Source organism: Oreochromis aureus, linkage group 9 (assembly GCF_013358895.1).
Source record: "Oreochromis aureus strain Israel breed Guangdong linkage group 9, ZZ_aureus, whole genome shotgun sequence".
NCBI classification, from domain to species: domain Eukaryota; kingdom Metazoa; phylum Chordata; class Actinopteri; order Cichliformes; family Cichlidae; genus Oreochromis; species Oreochromis aureus.
The window spans coordinates 19883647-19903172 of record NC_052950.1 but is presented as its reverse complement, the minus strand read 5'-3'; the positions used below and the strand labels follow the sequence as shown (position 1 = coordinate 19903172).

The window sequence follows — 19526 nt, the reverse complement described above, 5'->3', positions numbered from 1 at the left end:
AGGAAGGCATAAGCAACTCAAATAACCACTTGTTCCAACCAAGATATCCAGAAGAGCATCTCTGAATGCACAACACATCCAACCTTGAATTAGATAGTTTACAGTAGCAGAAAATCAAACCGGCGTACCACAGTCACATACACACATACAATACAATAAAGCACGATTGGGATGTGGTGGAACCAGAAATTCAATCATAGATGTGCAACTGACAAATCTGCAGCAACTGTGTGATATCATGTCAGTATTGATAAAAAATCTCCGAAGAATGTTTCCAGCACCTTAATGACTCTGTGCCACAAAGAATTAAGGCAGTTCTGCAGGCATAAGGTCGTCCAATCAGTATTAGCAATGTGTACCTAATAAAGTCTTCATCCTTTATAGTTTGGTTTTATGGTTGTATAATAACCTTGTTTTGACCACTGAAATAGTTGACAAATGCATCTTTACATAGCACAGTGGTGTTGTGCATCAGTTAACAAGTCACAAGTTTATTTTTCAGCCTTGATCTTTTTTTAGTGAGAATTGTTTTTTTACATGGTTTGACTGCAGCATTTACATATTTGACCAGAAATGGGAATATGTGAGTCAGGGAGCGCTTAATGATAAAAATTAGCTCAAAAGTTTTACAAAAATGTTCCTGGCCACAAATCTGAGCGGTCATTAGACGACAATGTAGCAGATTTCCTGGAAACAATTATGGAATTTTTTTTTTTTTATTATGTGGTTAGGATATAACCAAGTTGGCTATGTTGAGTTTGGATATAGTTATTAGTTATAAAAATTAAGCTATTTTTTTTAAATAACCTGAATGAATATATTTATATCTAATGAAAGCTTCATACGTATTACTTATGTTTAATACTAAATGTTGCTTTACATTTACCATCTATGCACAAACACTGTTTTGTGTGGGTGAAGTTATCTCATAGAAGGGGATTTTTCTGCTTCGTTCGCAGGTGGATAGGGAGTATCGAGTGCAGAAGGCCCTCTTCTCTGTTGGTTTCCCTGTGCCACAGCCCCTTCTGCACTGCGCTGATATTGAAGTCATTGGAACAGAGTTCTACTTAATGCAACATGTGAAGGTACTTTTTTTTTTTTGCACTTACGGGTCACAAGTCCCTGAATCTAATATTGTTGTAGTTGTTTTGCTTGACTTGGCTCTAAGTCTCATCGGTAAAAGGTTTAAATTGCCTTTCCTTTTCTTGCCAGTGTATTTTAGTGCGAGCTTGTGCTCTCATTAGAGATGAAAATATTATTTTTGTTTGACGGCAATCGTGCAATTCTGTTTATTAGGGGCGTATATTCAGGGATCTTCGTCTACCTGGAGTGAGTCCAGCAGAGAGAACAGCTCTGTATGTGGCTGCGGTGGAAGTCCTGGCAAAGCTACACTCACTGGATCTGCCATCACTGAACCTTGAAGCATATGGAAGAGGGCCAGGTTATTGCAGGAGACAAGTGAGTTAACACAGCATTCATTAAATCGAAGTCATTTGACTGTTTATTTGATCTGGAACTCAGTCAAGATTTGTGAAATTAAAGAATGTCTTTTTATCTGTAAAGGTTTCCACCTGGACCAAGCAGTACACTGCAGCGGCCCACAGAGACATTCCAGCCATGAATGAACTATCTGATTGGTTGATGAAGAATCTACCAGCCAGTGACAGTGAGGTGACCCTTGTCCACGGAGATTATCGACTGGATAACTTAATATTCCATCCAACAGAGGTACACTTTCTCTGATCTTTGTTTTTAGACCTTTGCTACATTTGTCTGTGAATACTTCACAAAGTCTGTTTTATGTGATAAGGCGCGTGTGATAGCTGTGTTGGACTGGGAGCTTTCTACCACTGGACAGCCCCTGGCAGATCTGGCCTACTTCCTTATGCCACATTACTGGCCTGCAAGTCTCAGCGTTATCAGCACGATGGGCAGTTTAAAAGGAATAGAGGGTAACGCCAAAAAATGTTGATAACTCTGACAGTGATTAACATTTATAGACAGTGGAAAAACAAACAGATTTATTGTTTTCAGAAATTTGTATTTGATTATGATTTTGTCTCTGTTCTTTATTTGTTTATGTCTGCTCACAGTCTTGTCCCTCTGATCTTATTCCTCATTGAGCAGGTATCCCAACTGTGGGAGACCTGATCTCCATTTACTGCATGTGCCGGGGGATCCCCCCTGCATTGCCACAACTGAATTTCTACTTGGCCCTGTCTGTCTTTAAAATGGCAGGAATTGCCCAGGTTTGTACCAAATTTCAACAGTAGGCTGAATTTTTTTTTTTTTTTTTTTTTTTACTGGCATACAGTATTGTGCAACCCACAGCACCACACCTCATTTCTTTATATTTAATTAAAAGTAATAGACAAGCACATAATGTAGTCACTTAATCTTTCATTAAAATTAAGAAATTATTATTTGTTTTTTCATAGGGGATCTACGCTCGTCACCTCCTGGGTAATGCCAGTGCACCGAATGCAGCTCAGTTTGGCCAGTGTGTGGAGCCCTTGGCTAAGGTTGCCTTGCAGCTTGGGCAAAGGTAGTTTTCAGTAATGAATGAATTCATTGTGCAGCAATGCACTGATATCCTTTGACACATTCAGAAATAAGTTTAGCATAAACACTCTGCTATAGCAGGAATATTTTCAAAATTCTTTGTCACTGAAGGTCAAAAAAACTGATAGAGCCCACCTGTTGATCATATGTAAGACAGCTGCAGTTGGAATTTGGCACCCAGCTGTTGCTTCTGATATTCCCTGTTAGAATTTTAACATTTGAAATGTGTTTCATGCCAGGCCCCTCACAGGTCCAACAAAAGACAGATTGTTTCTCCAGACAGCTAAAGGTCAGGCTGTTCTCCAGCAGGTCAAAGATTTCATGAGACAATATGTGCTTCCTGCTCAGAAGGTCAGTTCCAAGAGCTGCCAAGAACAGAGGGGTTGTGTTTGCATTGATGAAATTTTAACTTGTGTACATAGCAGTTCGTTTCTTCACTGAAGGCTAATAAAATAGAGTCAAAGAACAATGTGTCTCCTGGTTACATAAAATATGCTGCATACTGGCATATCACATGGCAGGGCTTTGTAGCATTCTCACGTAAAGTGAAACAGATGAAGAACCACAAGCTCTAGCATGAGACTATCTCTACATGAATATATTGAGTTGATGTTACCATTGAGTGCCTGTAATGCTTGTAGCATCAACATGAACTCACTTGACAATTCCCTTTGTGGAAAAATATTGTTGTTCCTTAGGAGGTTGCACAGTATTACACCAAACACGCCGAGTCTCCACAGAGATGGCACACCCCTCAAATTATAGAGGATCTGAAGGTATGTAGGGTTGATTTCTTTTGTTTTTGTTTTTTAAACTTAGTAACTGAGTCTCTTTTTTACACAAATCCTACATAAAAAATGACAGGACATAAGGGGAAAAAAACCCCCAAAACAAAAAATACAACCACATGTGATAGAGAGCTGTCTAAGATCAAGTATTAGTCCAGAAAGTTCACCACCCAAGTTTATTTGACTCTTGTGTAAACAGCACACCTGAGACAGCCACGCACTGCAACCCATCATTAGTATTTAGCGTTTGAACAAAATTACTGTTATTTGTGTCTGCGTGGATCTGTTCCAAGTTTTGGAGCTCTGCTTATTATCAGCATAGACAGGGAAAGAAGCCGTGGCTTACATTTTCACTCTGTATAATAGTGTGTGTCTGTGTGCAGATTAAAGCCAGGGAAGCCGGGCTGTGGAACCTGTTCCTGCCTGCAGTCAGTGGACTCACCCAGCTGGATTATGCCTATATTGCTGAAGAAACCGGTCGCTGTGTGTTTGCCCCTGAAGTCTTTAACTGCCAGGCTCCTGGTAAAATATCTACATCAAAGACCTTTGATAATATTACAGATCAATTTAATTCCTTACTTTGCTCTACTAGGATGGGCTTGCTCTTTGTATATAGAAGCTAGACTGCATTTTCTCTCCTTTTTTATTTTTTTGAGTAGTATTCTCTCTAGTCAGGAAAAAGACTCTCCAGATGTCAACATTTCAGCCTTGTTTTAGTCATAACACTCCATTTTGGGGTTTTAAAAATATATCTTCCAAACCACACAAAAATCTCCAGATTCAGCTTTTTAAGGTATTTATTTGTTAGAAAAATCAAATCAGTCTTCCACGAGAGCATAAAGGTTCCCAAATTCAGCTAGTAATTACTGGAAGATTATGACTATATATAAATATTTTTTTCCACAGACACAGGAAATATGGAAGTGCTTCACATGTTTGGCAGTGAGGAGCAGAAGAAGAAATGGCTGGAACCTTTACTCAGAGGAGAGATTCGCTCCTGCTTCTGTATGACAGGTAGTGCCAAGAACAGGTCACAAAAAAATGCTTAGAGAAAAACATACCAAAATCTGTGTTGGTGATTGAAAACAAAGTTTTTGGAATCTGTCGTATCTATAAGCATAGCTTTCTTGGTGTAGTTTGGAACGCTTTCTGTTATGAATTCATAAAATTTCTTCCCGTTTCCAAAGTATTTCTAATGTTCACTTCTCAAAATATGTGTTGTGGTCTTCAGTCACATTGTTTTCTGCCAAGTGCCGATTGTGGTCTTGATTAGGCTAAGTTATAGAAGGCATGGCTGCTACTGACTGCGTGAAAGGCCCTTCACACGCCAATAGCAAACACGAGATCCCGATGAGTAATTTCTCCCTGTTTTGTTCTCTTTTGCTTTTAATGCTGCCTGGAAACGGCGACATGCTGCTGCCAGAGGTGATTACGGTGGTTTTGAACATCCTTGTGTTTTTTTTTATAAACACATAGACATTAATGGTGTTTTGGATACGTTTTTTGTAGTCAGTTTCCAGTATTGAGTGAGCTCCAGTATTGAGCACTTCAGTCTGAAGTGCTGAAGGAGCCAGACATTCTTGTCATTTATTTAAAGTGGTTTTGGTGAGTTCTCAAGGTTTTCTGGAGGTCTTTTAAAGTTGTCTTCATTTTCATTGCAGTCCTTATACCTGATCATTTTCAGAGAAATGTTTTTTTCCTTCCTGTTTGTTTGTTAAGCCACTTGACACTGACCTATGAGTCATCTCAGTGCTAAAAGGCACCCAGTTCAAGGGTTGAACCAGTGCTGTGTCTACTCATAAGAGACAACTTGGCAAAGAAACACTATTGCAGGCAGCCTGTTGCAAAAACACATAATTTGTTCTCATGTCTTTATTTGAACACGGGTTAACATGGGTTTTGCCATCAGATCCTGATCCACCGTGAAATACCATCTGGAGAGCATCTGATTGGCAGCTGCTTCACTTTTTATCATGACAATGATCCCAAACACACTGCCACTGCAGCAAAAGTATATCGGGATAGAAAAGCACACAGTGGGATGCTATCAATCATGGATTGGCCTCCCCAGACCGCAGACCTCAACATTATTGAAGCAGCGTGGGATCGTCTTGACAGAGACGGAAACAAATGGCAACAACATCCAAAGAAGAGCTTTGAATGTCCTTCAAGACGCCTGGAGAACTATTCCTGAAGACTACCTAAAGAAATGACAAGAAAGTTCAGGCTGTGAAGAAGAAAAAAAGAAAGTCAGATCAAATATTGATTTTTCAAACCTGTCAAAATTGTCAAAATATGTTTTATTTCCATGTATGTTTGCACATTTTTAAATACATCACTGCAACCATTTTCCATTTTCCTAGCAAAATCTAAAGAAATTAGGGATTGCTTAGCACTTTTGCACAGTACTCGATTACACTGGATGAGGAGGAGAACCCTTTGTCGTGCACTGATAAATAATTCAAACTTCTGGTAACGTCTGCTGTATATTTGAACCCTTTGGCCGTGAAGGGAAGCTTAAGAAAATTTGGGTTACCAGACGTGTAAAGACATGAGTCTGAGTTGAGTTTCATTGAGTACTGTGATATGTTATCAGTGACTATTCTCGTGGTACTTCCTGTAAAGTAGAAATGCTGTGGTCCCCTCCTCAGAACCTGATGTGGCCTCCAGTGATGCAACCAACATGGAGTGCAGTCTTCACAGGGATAAAGACGACTACATCATAAACGGGAAAAAATGGTGGAGCAGCGGTAAGTGTTTCTTTTTTTAGCTGGTATTTGTTTGTTCATTTGTCTCCTGGAGACATCAGCTTTGGCAGAACTGCCACAAAAGCAGTTTGGGGTGTTTTTACTGTTTTGTCAACGATGCATCTATGTACGAAACTTGAATGGGGGCCAAGTTTGAAGATGGGTGTGCTCCAGCCCATGTGTACTGAGTTTAGGATGCCGGAAGTAACTGGTTTTGCTGTTAGCTTATAGCTTTGTTTGTTCCCGTCACCATGGCAAATTGTGGCCTTGGAGATTCTTAATGTTGCAGGGAGTAACCCACAGGAATTTTGTAGTATGCTGATGTCAGCTGGAAAATGTCCCAAGTTTGCAAGATAAATGAAATGTTGCAGGTGTGATTTGACATAAACAGCAGGCCTGAGTGCAACAGCTACAGAGAAGAAATTAGTGCTGTGGCTCGTGTGATTTCATTGCCTAAAGTCTGTAAACACCAAGCAGTTGTTTTATCACTATCTCTGCTTTAAAATATTCTAGAGCAAGTCCCCATAAACCAAAGAATGTTTTTAAAAGGGTGAACCTGAAAGTGTTGTTGATCATAAATTTCTTAAAGAGCCTTTCTCAGTAAGAGATGAGTTTATGCAATCAAGATGTTACTGTAGCAAAGCAGCGCAGAGATGCATATCAAACCAAAGTGCGAACATATGGACAACAAAAAAGGGCAACAGGCTCTTGCAGGAAGGATTATATAACATAAATAATTTTAAAAGCCAGAAAAATCTTGGCTTCATGCCTTTCTGAGAACCTTGGCTTCAGTTTTCCAACAGGTTGAACCAGTATAGGATCATGGATCAACTGGCATTTTATTTCTAAATGATGAGTCATTACAGATGAATCAAGTTGAAGAGACAACAAAATGGCCTTAAAATCCTAAAATAAATGCACTGCTGTAAACAGTTGCAGTGCCTCAAAAAAATATTTGCCTATTTCTCCATTTTTTCCATATTTGTCAGACTTGTGTTTTTTAGATCATCAAACAAATGTGACGTAGGTCACCCCTACTCTAAAGAAACTCAGCTGAGAAACAAATTCATCAACGTCTATCAGTCTGGAAAGTGTTACAAAGCCTTTTCTAAGGCTTTGGGACTCCAGTGAACCACACTGGGAGCCATTTTACACAAATGGAAAAAACTTGGAATAGTGTGGAACCTTCCCAGAAGTGGCCAGCCTACCAAGAGCACATCAATGACTCTTCCAGGAAGTCACAAATGAACCTAGAACGTCATCTAAAAAACTGCAGATGTCATTTCCCTCAGTTATGGTCAGAATTCATGATTCAACAGTAACAAAGAGACGGGACAAAAATGACATGTGTGGGAGAGTTCAAGGAGAAATCCACTGGTGACCAAAAACACACAAAGGCTTATCTCACGTTTAACAAAAAAGGCCATCTTGATGATTCTTAAGACTTAAAATATTCTGTTGACTGATGAGACAAAAGTTGAACTTTTTGGAAGGTTTGAGTACATCTGGCATAAAACTAATACAGCATTTCATAAAAAGAATATCAGCAGCATGGTGATAGTAGTGTGGTGATCTCGACAACTTGCCTTAACTGATGGAAGAATGAATCTGCTCTCTAGCAGAAAATCCAGAACAAGAATGTGAAGCTCAAGTATTGGAAACACAGTGAAACGAACCGTTGAAAGGCTTAAAAAACCAAAATGAAGGTTTTGGAGTATTGACTTAAATCAGATTGAGATGTTTTGCTATAAACTTAAACAGGCCGTTTATGCTCTAAAAACCTCCAGTGTGGCTGAATTAAAACAGCTCTCCAAAGAAGAGTGGGCCAAAATTCCTCCACAGTGATATAAAAGACTCAGAGCCAGTTATAACAAAAGCTCGATTGCAGTTCTTGCTGCCAAGAGTGTCCAAACCAGTTATTAGGTTTAGTGGGGGCAGTTACCTTTCCACACTGGGTTAGGTAGGTTTGAATTTAAAAAAAAATGTTTTAACCTTAATAAATTAAATTTACTGGGTTTATATTTGCCTAATATTAAAAATAGATTGATGATCTAAAAGATGCAAGTGTGACAAATATGCAAAAAAAAAAAAAAATTAAATCCAGAAGCTGCAAATACTTTTTCACAGCACTGTAAGATCTTAGATCCACTAAATCAGCTGACATCAGCTTACTTCCAAATGAATCATTATATACGAGTCATAATGAAAGAGACACGAAATCGTAAAATAAACGTGCTGTTGCAAACATTTACAACTGTTCGGTAAATCTTACTAACACTGCATTCATGCTCGCAGGCACGTGTGTAGGCGCTCAGTCTGTGTGTTAATGCTCTGGAGGTTAACAGAAATCTGTGACTCATGTGTGAATCACTGTTCTTCTTGGTCATTTGGACTGTCTTTGATCGTGATAGTTAAATGTCAAAAACTCAGAGTAGTGGTTTTGTTTTCCGCTTAACGTCCTTAGACCCGAATGACGCCTCCAGAGTCTGTGTACTCCGAGGGCTTTATTTCCAACTGAAATGAAAGCTGTGGCTTGTTGTTTTTATTAATTGGAATTTCTTTTCGCAACTGAAAGCTTGAAATGCTGCGGTTTTTAAAAAATAAATTGAGCAGAATTTCTGCAGCTCATCATTTTTATCTAGTGCACAGTTTGACTTTATCATTCATCGGTGGTTATGTTGGCGTTTTCGAATGTTTTTCTTTTGACTGGAAGTGAAAATTCCATCAGGAGAAACAAATCTTCTGGGGTTATGAGAATTTCCTTTCCTTCCATGAATATATCTCTCAGTCGGAAAAGAATGTGGGTGTGATTGTGGGCTCTTTCATACTTTGTGTGACCCATTGTTGCTTTTGTTGCAAAACGTATGATACTTGAGTGGAAATCAGTCTTTTCTTTTTTTTGTTCGTTTCTTTTTCTTTTTTGTTTTTGCAGTGAGACAAGATTTCCAGATATTCAATCCAACTTTACTTCGAACAAAAGTAGAAGTGAAACCAGTGGTTATTGTATTCACGTATTTTATTTTTATGGAAGGCGTTTCTATGGTAAAACTCATTTTTTCCAATCACAAAAGAAATATGAACTGCCAGTTCCTCATTGATGTGCTATGGGTGTTTTCCACAATATGCTTTCCAAGGTACTTGGGAATCCTTAAAGAGATGGAGCTCTGCCTTTATTTGTGCAACATTGTTTCCAATAACAGAAACTACAGACTTTTTCATGCTGTATTGCGTCATAATCGAGCATTCCTAGTTGCGATCTCTTGACTGCTGCTTTCTCTTAGAATTACCCATCATAACTAAAACCTACTAAAAATAATTTAATGTCTCTTAAATTAAAAATAAAAAATGCTGTCCATAATCCACACGCACTATAAGATGATACCGCTTTCCTCTTTTGCTTTCCCTTTTTTTCTAAAGCTGTGTGGTGCAAAAGGCAGTTTATTGCTAGATGGGAGGGTCTATAGACGTTTCCAGTGCAGCTTTGCGGTGTGGAAGCTATTTAAGCTGGTCCCATAGGCATGTTAATGCACTACAATGATTCCCAGACGTTTAGTGTTTTATCTTCAAGCCATAGGCGTTTGTATTTGCATACACACTCACACAAGCGGAGCTGATATACATGCTTTTCATTATTAGCAGTAGCTGTGAGATTGTCAGTGGAATTATAGAAGACATAAATATTTTGGCTTCTGTCAGGCCAAAATATGAGTAAGTCCAAAAAAAGGAGCACTGTTGTCTCACAGCAAGCAGGTCCTGAGTTCAACTCCAACACCATCTGGCCAGGCTGGGTTACTGTTCAGGAAATAAAAAGACGAAAACACCTATCCAACCGTATTTTCGCCATAACTTTCAAAGGCATTGTTCAGGTAAGCGGAATCATCTAGGATTTGGGGCTTACTTTGGCTTATGTTGTCTTATGATATGCACCTTTAATACGGTTGTTTATCCAGTCGTTTCTCTGTTTAGAAATTATTCAACTTGTGGCCTAAACATGTGCTAGACACACTTAGTTTGGGGATCATTCAATCACGCTTCTAAGGCATTGCTCTGGAAAAGAATGACTAACAAGAGGGAAAGAATGGTAAACAATGAATTCATGTTTGTCTTTGATGTTCAGGAGGTACTTGTGGTAATTGTGATCAACAGATTTTGAGTCTTCTTTGTTGCTGTGTAAAAAGGCTTGAGTAAACTTTGACCTCTTGGTTTCTCAACCTTCCTCAGCAAAGGGCTGAGCCTGGAATCTGGAAAAAACTGTGGATTGGGTTTTACTGCAAACTATAAAACTTGTGTTATTGAAAGGATAAAAAGGAGATTAGATGAAAACAGCAGTCGCTCTTTAAACTTCTCCACACAATATTCAGCTTTGATAGCATGGTGGGGTGCTTCCTGCCGGTTGCTGTCCTGTCTTTGCTTGCCAAATGTTTTTCCACTCGATGGGTCACCCACCCACTGTGCAGTCAAGTCATCCATCATCCCAACCCAAAACCACGGGATGTAATGAAATGAGACGCAGATGAGCTCGTTTAAGGCGGCGTAGACGGTGAAGCTGTATTAGATTTGTTGCAAAGAACTCGAGAACGAGCGCATCAGCTGCACTCAGTTGCGACAGATGCATGCTATTGAAAACTTTCTTTTATTTAACAAAATACATAATTTATACAAAATACTTTGCTGGTTAGTGCATATAAATTCACTGTACATATACAATTATTAAACAAAGAATTAACATTTATGCTTATGGGCATCTGTCTTGCATATTAGGAAGGGAACGTAAATATATTTATACTGTGTACATGCAATTTTGTATGAGAGTTTACAAAAAATAGACGCATGTTTTGAGTCTTAAATAGTAAAGGTGCTGGTGTCTTGTTCTTCTGAATCCGACTGGGATTGGGTTTGATTACACGCTTGGAGCGCAATCTCCACGGGTTCCTCGTTGACGTGTCTCTGGTGCCTCCCAAGTCGCTGTCCAAGGTGCTTGGCAGTCTTTAGAACGTGACTCCTGAAGGACGACCCCATGAAGGCGTACAACAGCGGGTTAATGCAGGCGTGGGTGAGAGCCAGGCTTTCTGTCACCTGCATAGCGTGATCCAAGCCCTTACTGACATCACAGTCGGTCACGAGCATGTAAATGATGTCCATCGCTCGGCAAAGCTTGACTACCGTGTAGGGCAGCTGGGTGAGCAGGAATACGGCCACCACAGCCAGGAGGACACGCAGGGCTCGCCACTTTTTCTCTCGTCGCACCGCGACGGCCTTACTCAGCGCCAGTCCCACTCGGCAGTAGCACACCACCATGACCAGGAAAGGTATCACAAATCTGAGGATCACCTCAAGCAGCTCCAGGGAAGCCTTTGCAGGTCGGGCCATGCTATGCGGGTAGATGGCTGTGCAGCTAATCCTGTAATGGGTGTGCTTCACTGTGGAGAAGATAAGTTCAGGAAGGCCGAGAATGCTGGCTGTAGTCCACAGCATGAGGCACACCAGGGACCACTGTCTCCTGACTTGGGATCCGGTGCCAGCTCTGCCCGTTGGATTTTTGGTTACAGCGCGGTAGCGATCCACGCTGATGCACGCAAGCATCAGCATGCCGCAGCTGAAGTTGGTGCTGTAGAGGAAGGATGTGAGCTTGCAGGCTGCCGTACCCAGCATCCACCCGTGGACAGCATCAGCCGCCCAGAAAGGCAGGGTGAAGAGAAGCAGCAGGTCTGAAATGGCAAGGTTGAGGATGCACACATCTGTCAGGGTTCGCAGTTTCAGCCGTGACGTGTAAACCACCACTACCAAGGCGTTTCCCGCCAGGCCAACTATCAGAGCCAGGGCATAGATGACCGGAAGGAAGACGCCGGCAAAGGAACGGACTGTTTCCTTGTCACAGATGGTGTGTTCATAATTGTAGTCGTAAGTTTCATTTGAATCATCGTCGTGCTGATAGTCAAAGTCGGCCATACTTTTTCTGTGGGGAAAAAAAATACAAGAGAAAAAAAAAGAGAAACATTTCTTTAAAAACTGCACTTTTTTAGTTGGTAATGCTGTGGTACAGTTTACTCTGAGTACTAACAATTCAGTTCTTGTCCATCATTAACATGTGTGGCATCATTTAACAGAACAAGAGCGAAGAGTATTTGTAAAACTGCCAGCCCCCCCCCCCTTTTTTTGTACCAGGACCAGGAACAGGAAAGGCGAGTTCTTTGTGTGTTCTACATCAGAGGAATCTTTCCTGCATGGTTTCCCTAATTGCTTTAGCTCAGCCTGTCAGAAATGAGTTTGTGGACTTGAATAAACTCAGTAAACAACTCCAGTAGGAGAAAAAAGAGAGACAATAGAGTTACACATCTTCTAGTGACGTTTTTGAATTGAATTACTTTGTATTCCAGTGGGTGCTGAGTGATCTACACACTCCAGAAAATGGTAGCTTTTGATTTGCTAATCCTTTAATTACAGGGAAAAAAGATGTTCTGCAAACTAATGATGTCTATTATGCAATTCACAGGACTTTTTCTGTGTGGGGGGGGGTGGGTGGGGGTTAACACCAATCCATTTTCTGGTCTTTTTTTAAAGTTTAGTCAGGAGGAAGTATGCGGAGAAAGACCTGAGGATGTCATGCGAGTGCGGGATCTTTTTCTGCCAGATTAAAATCCAGGATGTTGGTTTTTACTATATGTGGAATTTGCTGGTCCAACAGGATGTCCTATTGATGTGACTCTTTCATTCAGACTCATTGTTGTGTTAATCAAGCTGTTCCCTGCCAGTAGGGATCTCACTTAAGGATTAGCAAGTGGAATACTGTGCCTGCATGGATACTGTTACTGTCTCAAACAGATACTTTTTTTTTTCCTGTTAATCCCTTGAAAAAATTAACTGAGCTTCAAGGACAGATCTTGCATTGTTCCCCTGGATATTAGAAACCATAAATCCCTTTTCATTCAGGTTTTTATTCATTTCCTGAGGAAGAAGAATTTAGGAAAGTGCGAACTCCCAACAGCAAAACACATTACGTGGCGGATGATGTAACTTCTGGCTGAGGACCAAGAGGTGATGCACTGAATATTTTGCACGTCAAGAGCATTTTTGGCAACTCACACTTGTTACAAAGATGACAGCAGTCCCTTAACGAACTATATAACAAGTGTCTCTCTCCTGAATTGGGAGTAGCAGTTACTGAAGCAGATGTTCACTGGAAAAAATGTCAAATATTGACTGTTGGCAACAGATGGGCTTCATGTGTCAGGTGTTTGGGGTTTTTTCCTGATTTTTTTTTTGTTTCTTTTCACAGCAGCTATTTGGCTGTTTGGGCTTCACTAGTCAAATTAATTTAAAAAGATTTAAATGATTTTATTATCAATTATATGTGTACTGCACATACATGTAGAATAAAAAGAATTAAGAAAATGTAAAACGATAAAAGGACACTCCAGGGAAGATCTTTTAAAAACACAGTAGTGGCATTAGTGCAAATAACGTAATGCAAGATGATGTAAATGGGCATATAATAGATATACATAATATTATAAATAAATAGAGCAGCTTATAATATACACATACAATAGCAGGTATGACACTAGGATATACATCTACAAATACATAGAAAATGTATTTAGGTAAAAACTTTGGTAGTTGAGTAAAGTTGTCAGAATTGTTTTGGTAACATACATGAGTAATGATATCGCAAATGCAGGTGATTTTATTGTTGTATAAAGAGAACTCGATCGAAAATATATGAATATTTTTCAGTCATTTTTCTGCATGCGGGAATGGGAGTGGCATTATTGTGTACACTTTCTATGAATTTGTGCATTTTATAATCTTTAGTTAAGCAAAATCTATGACGCAAAACTTGATATAGTCCAATAATGCTTATAGTAATAATGATATACTAATTGTATTTAGGTAGAAGAGTAAAAGAACAGTTTGTTTACAACGAGCTATGCGCTCAGGAGAAAAGCAGAGCAACACAAACCTAACACAACAGTGTTATTGAGGTAATATAAAGAAGCTTAGTCATAAAATATATACCAAGCAGGACTTTGACTGTGAGTCAAAGACTAAAGTTAACCGTTCACTAAGTAAAACAACAATGCACAACATTTCACATATTTCTATGTATAATAAGTATATGTGAAATGTAGCTACATATATTTAAGGTTGTAGTTTAAAGATGTAAAAATGTAATATTAGAAAAAAACAAAAATCTCAAGACATATTTTTAAGGAGTATATCTCCTTAAAAATTCATGGGTATGAAAGAAAAGTCAAAAATCCTCTTACCGTGTTTCTGTTCCTGTCCAAGAACCGTAGAGTTAACAGTGATCCGTTTATTGTTGTGTATTCTGAGGAAAAATGTTGCATTCACTCTGGCACTGCAGTGACTAATCTCTGCTTCAGCCAGCCCCACTCCCTTCACTTCTGACACTGTAGGAGCGTGTCCCTTCACCACGTAACACAGACGTTGCATTTGTCAGTGTGAGTGCGTGTGCGCACGCGCGTGTGCGTTTGAGTTTGAGTGTGGATCAGGTTCAAGGAGGGATGTCTAAGACGAATACAAATTCCTTGAGTCGTCTGCACAGCACAGAATATGAAAACAATGCACCATATAAAGACAGGCTGTTTTTCATTCGCTGGTAAATTATGAACTTATGCTCTCTTGAGCCTCTTACACACAGGGAGTGCCTGTTGGTGGTTGTCCTTTTCTTTTCTTTGTACATACTTTACCGGCCTCACTCCTAGTAGCAGCAGCTTTGGTAATTTGAAATATAAAAGTGAAACTAGAGTAATGTTTTTTGCTTTTTTTTCTACTATTTCCTTATTTCTGCTTCCTCAGAAACGCTCGGCTATTTTTTTTGGCTCTCCCACACTCTTTCACTTCTTGTATATAAATATATCAAACAAAAATATACAAGACAATTGGATTTGGGCCAGAAATAAATAATGAAATGTATCCATAAAAATTCCAGCCAGACAAAGAAAAGGAACATTAGTTTTCATTCGAGGGGAAAAAGAGCCTTTAGCTATGTTAAAATTGCATATTGACTTGATATATTTTTGCCCTGAAAAAAATCAACTGCATATCATCCTGTCAGGAAGTCTAATTACTGGGTTGGGAAGGTTTAAATTCATACCAGGGATGATAGGACATGCATGGGCATGCTTTGGATCATGGACCGTTATGTAAGGGTTCACAGGAAAACCTCACCTGCCTCTGGGCCAAACGGGCTTTCCTAAATGTGTTTTATGGGTGGTGTCTGCTGTAAATTTCGTGTTTGCCACAGTCTGAGGATAATCAGTTACTGTTTGTTTGCATTTCTGTAGCCAGAGAGTAAATGCAAAACCTCAACCCCTGTCAAATCAAGTTTAAGAATTCACATGCTCTCACGCGTGGTTTTCGTCTTGTGAGAGCTCTTAAACTAAAGATGTCTGCTGCTGTCTGGTGTCCATATGTCCTGTCCAGAGGGGACCTAAGCAGGAAGGCGACACCATCAGTTGGTCACCCTGTTTGTGCCCTTAGGGTTTGTCTCAAAGTGGACTCTCAACCAGGGAAATTCCAAAGGATTCATTGCTCATTCTCGCAGATAGGGCACATTACACATTGCGGCTGTGACCACTTTTGTAATATCTTGTTTACAGGATCTCGATGATGTTTTTTTTTAATCTCCAACTGGTATTATCTGCTTATTGAAGTAATAAAGTTACTGTATTTCAGGAGAGGAAAAAAAAAGACTAACTCAGGAAAGCTGTTGTCGTCATTAACATTATTAAGCAGCCACATGGTTGCCACATCCGTGACAGCAAAATTCGCAGTTTCCGGCCACGATAGGGGTCATGGAATGGTTAAGGACGGAGGCAGTCTGAAAAGTTACCAGCCCCATTGTTTTATACCACCAGAAAGCAACGTAACCTGAATGTAAATGACCCACAGGATTTTTGCCTTGTCCCGCCAGGTGCCGGCAATCCCCAGTGCAAAGTGGCCATTGTCATGTGCAGGAGCGGCTCTTGGGATGTAAAAATCAGGTCAGCAGAACCGTTATGTGAAAAATACGTCCACATTTCTTTGTGGGAACAAACACGCAAAGATTTGTTTCTGCTTTTGAGTTTTCTGATGTCATGTTTTTCACCACAATAAGAGGATTTTTATTAGTATTGTTCATTTCTAGTTTTGGTTTTATGTGAGATTGTTTTGTGTGTTCCTTTGAACTTTTTTTAAGAAGCCATTTGTCCCACTAGACTTCCTCTGTTTCTGCTGCCAATATAACTGAAATGGACTTTGCTTAGAGACACAGCCTACTTCCCAGCATGCCCCTTAGCACCGGTCTAGCTTTGTGCCCTGATGTTTGTATAACACATGGGGGGGGGGAGTCAGTCTAATGTGGATGCTTGTGTTTGTTAAATTTTGCTTGAAGTTTAATCGGCATAATTTACGATATTAATTAAAATAAATTCCTAACAACCACACCCAAAAGATAATAACTGTTCTCCTTGGTATGTCAGCAGTAAAAGGCACACACCCTTGCTTGCAATGAATGGACAGCAGATTCCCATCAGTATCATATTTATCGTGAAAAACCTGTGAAAATGGCAACTGTGCTCAAAGTATAATTCCATCACATGCTTCAGCTGTAAACTTGTCTCTTAGGCACAGCCAGCACAGTATGATCCTCGTACCTATGGACACAGCAGGTGTAAAGCTCATCAGACCGCTCACCGTGTTCGGACAGGATGGTAGGTTACCGATAGTCATCTGTCCTTGTTTATTTTTCCCACAGTATGGGCGTGCAGAGATGACATCTGAGCTTTCCTGACACGATTTAATCCTTGTATCTGTTGTATCTGTTCTCAGATGCGATCCATGGTGGCCACTTTGAAGTGCATTTTGAAAATGTGCGCGTACCCGCCTCCAACATTATTCTAGGTAAAAGCCTGTATTGTTTTGTAAATATTCCCAAGAAACAGAATATGTTTGAACAATAAAGCAGTGTTGCCTTGACATTTTGTGAATAAGATAATTACGGCCTCCTCTGTTATCTCGCTCTTTCTGTGTTACACTGTTGTGGTTTCAAGGGGAGGGCAGGGGATTTGAGATTGCCCAGGGTCGCCTGGGGCCAGGCAGGCTGCACCACTGTATGAGAGCTGTCGGACTAGCAGAGTTGGCATTGGAGCTACTCTGCCAGCGGGCTGCCACCAGACACACCTTTGGAAAAAAACTGTACCAGCATGTGAGTGAAGCTGTATCTGAAGGAGAGGTTCTCAGAGCTTTTTGATGGCTTTCTGCCAGTTTTGGGGTGGCAGCATACAGGAGTAGAAAAATATCAGGAAATGGGGTTTATAATTGCAATTTTTGTGCCATTTATAGCTAGGTTAAATTCATTTCTGGATTTGCCAGCATTGGAAATGTTTATTCTGCCTAAATACAAGATACATGAATGACATGTACAGTATTGCAAAGAGAGAACCCAAGAGATATGCCAGATTTAAATCTTGGGGCTGTGGCAGTATGTGCTGAGAGATGTCCTACTGTTGACACCTAGTGGACAGCTTTTTAGATGCAGCTTGATGGATCTCTGTGTTATCTGTTGTCCAGGAAGTTATTGCTCATTGGATAGCAGAGTGCCGTCTCATGATAGAGCAGACTCGCCTGCTGACTCTCAATGCTGCTCATGCACTGGATACACTAGGCAGTCGGGCAGCTCGTAAGGAGGTAAGACTATTTTTGACCCTCAAATTTAAAACCCCCCCCAAAACAAACTAAATAAACACATATAAATGTGCTGATATCTAACTTGGGATGGACAATAACATTGTATTTCTAAAACCAATGGCTTCTCTGTTGCATTATGGATATTTTTATTTTTTTTGCAAGTCAGTTTTATCATAACATACACTATATTGTCAAAAGTATTCAATCACTTCCCTTTACACATATGAACTTGAGTGACATCCCATAATAGAGGTGTTTATGGGAATTTTTGACCACTCTTCCAGAAGTCCATTTGTGAATTCCAGTAAAGTTCTTCTGCACCAAACTCGCTAATCCATGTCTTTATGACCTAGCTTTGTGCACTGGTGCGCAATCATGAACAGGAAGGGGACATCCCAAAACTCACACAATGTTGGGAGCTGGAAATTGTCCAAAATGTCTTGGTATGCTAAAGCATTGAGTTCCTTTCACTGGAACTAAGGCGCCCTAATCCCCTCTCCTCCAAACTTTACACTTGTCACAATCCAGTCAGACAAGTACTGTTCTCCTGGCAACCGCCAAATCCAGACTCATCCGTCAGATTCCAGACACTCCAGTCATCACTCAATAACTCCAAACACCAACCTCGCCACTGCTCTTGCACTGGCAGTGTTTTACACCACTGCATCCGACACTTTGCATTGTGCTTGGTGATCTAAGGCCTGAGTCCAGCTGGTCGGTAATTTGGAGGCCGGTAGCGATTAACTTTACAGAAAGTTGGTGACTTCAGCCTCTGCTGACCCTGCCTGTTTTTTTTTACATGGCCTACCACTTTGTGGCTGAGTTGTTGTCATTCCCAGTCGCTTCCACTTCATTATAATACCACTAACAGTTGACTATGGAATAGTTAATAGCTCGGAATTTCACAAATTGACTTGTTGCACAGCTGGCATCCTATTACAGTAACACACTAGAATTCACTGAGCTCCTGAGAGCGACCCATTCTTTCATAAATGTTTGTAGAAGCAGTCTGCATGACTAGGTGCATGATTTTATACACCTATGGCTATGGAAGGGATTCAAACACCTGAATTCAATGATTTCGATAGATCAGTGAATACTTTTGGCAATATAGCGTATGCAATCCCAGCTTGAAAGCGCTGTGGTCTTTTGAACTCTAACATTTATCTTTATCACTGCCTGCTAGATTGCTATGATCAAGGTCGCAGCAGGAAGAATGGCCTGCAAGGTGGTGGACATAGCCATACAGGTATATGGTGGTGCAGGTGTGTCTGGAGACGTCCCACTAGCACAGATGTAAGTTTGGACCCGTCCCAAAACATAAATGGGTATTTGATAAATGCCTTCCATGATGCCAATATTACATTTGTCTTCAGGTACTCATATGTGCGGACTCTGCGCATCGCTGATGGACCAGATGAGGTGCACCTCTCCTCTATAGCCAATTTGGAACTCAGAGATCAACTAAAGAAGGCACAGGCAAAGCTCTAAAAACATGGCCACAGCTTCATTACGCTGCAGTAAACTATTACTGCCCCGATAAGCATTTCTGGCCTTAAAATGAGATTGTTTGTTTTTCATTCACTATTTGCAAAAACACTGAACTTTAAAATGAAAAACCTTACAGACTACCTACCAACAGACTACCTGTAAAGCACCCTTACATATGTGCCAAATGAAATTTAAATCAAATAAAACATGATTAAAGTGTCTGCCTCAGCTCTTTGTTTAAAAAAAA

At 40.2% G+C, this 19526-nt stretch overlaps 2 protein-coding genes across 2 annotated transcripts; one reads left to right on the top strand and one right to left on the bottom strand.

The window, feature by feature from the left end:
• Positions 1 to 958: 958 nt before the first annotated feature.
• On the top strand, positions 959 to 19500 carry acad11 (acyl-CoA dehydrogenase family, member 11). The gene is made up of 18 exons (XM_039617632.1): positions 959 to 1085; positions 1297 to 1458; positions 1564 to 1728; positions 1811 to 1952; positions 2128 to 2249; positions 2439 to 2545; positions 2802 to 2913; positions 3261 to 3338; positions 3734 to 3872; positions 4257 to 4364; positions 6002 to 6100; positions 16035 to 16104; positions 16727 to 16812; positions 16931 to 17002; positions 17152 to 17306; positions 17672 to 17788; positions 18975 to 19084; positions 19165 to 19500. Exons 1-18 carry the CDS (start codon positions 1071 to 1073, stop codon positions 19277 to 19279), a joined length of 1974 nt encoding a protein of 657 aa, XP_039473566.1. The 5' UTR covers positions 959 to 1070; the 3' UTR covers positions 19280 to 19500.
• ackr4b (atypical chemokine receptor 4b) lies at positions 10708 to 14624 on the bottom strand. Its single transcript, XM_031732515.2, has 2 exons — positions 14365 to 14624; positions 10708 to 12053 (listed from the first exon to the last, which is right to left on the bottom strand). The coding sequence occupies exon 2, from the start codon at positions 12044 to 12046 to the stop codon at positions 10940 to 10942; it is 1107 nt and encodes a 368-aa protein (XP_031588375.1). The 5' UTR covers positions 12047 to 12053; positions 14365 to 14624; the 3' UTR covers positions 10708 to 10939.
• Positions 19501 to 19526: the final 26 nt, after the last annotated feature.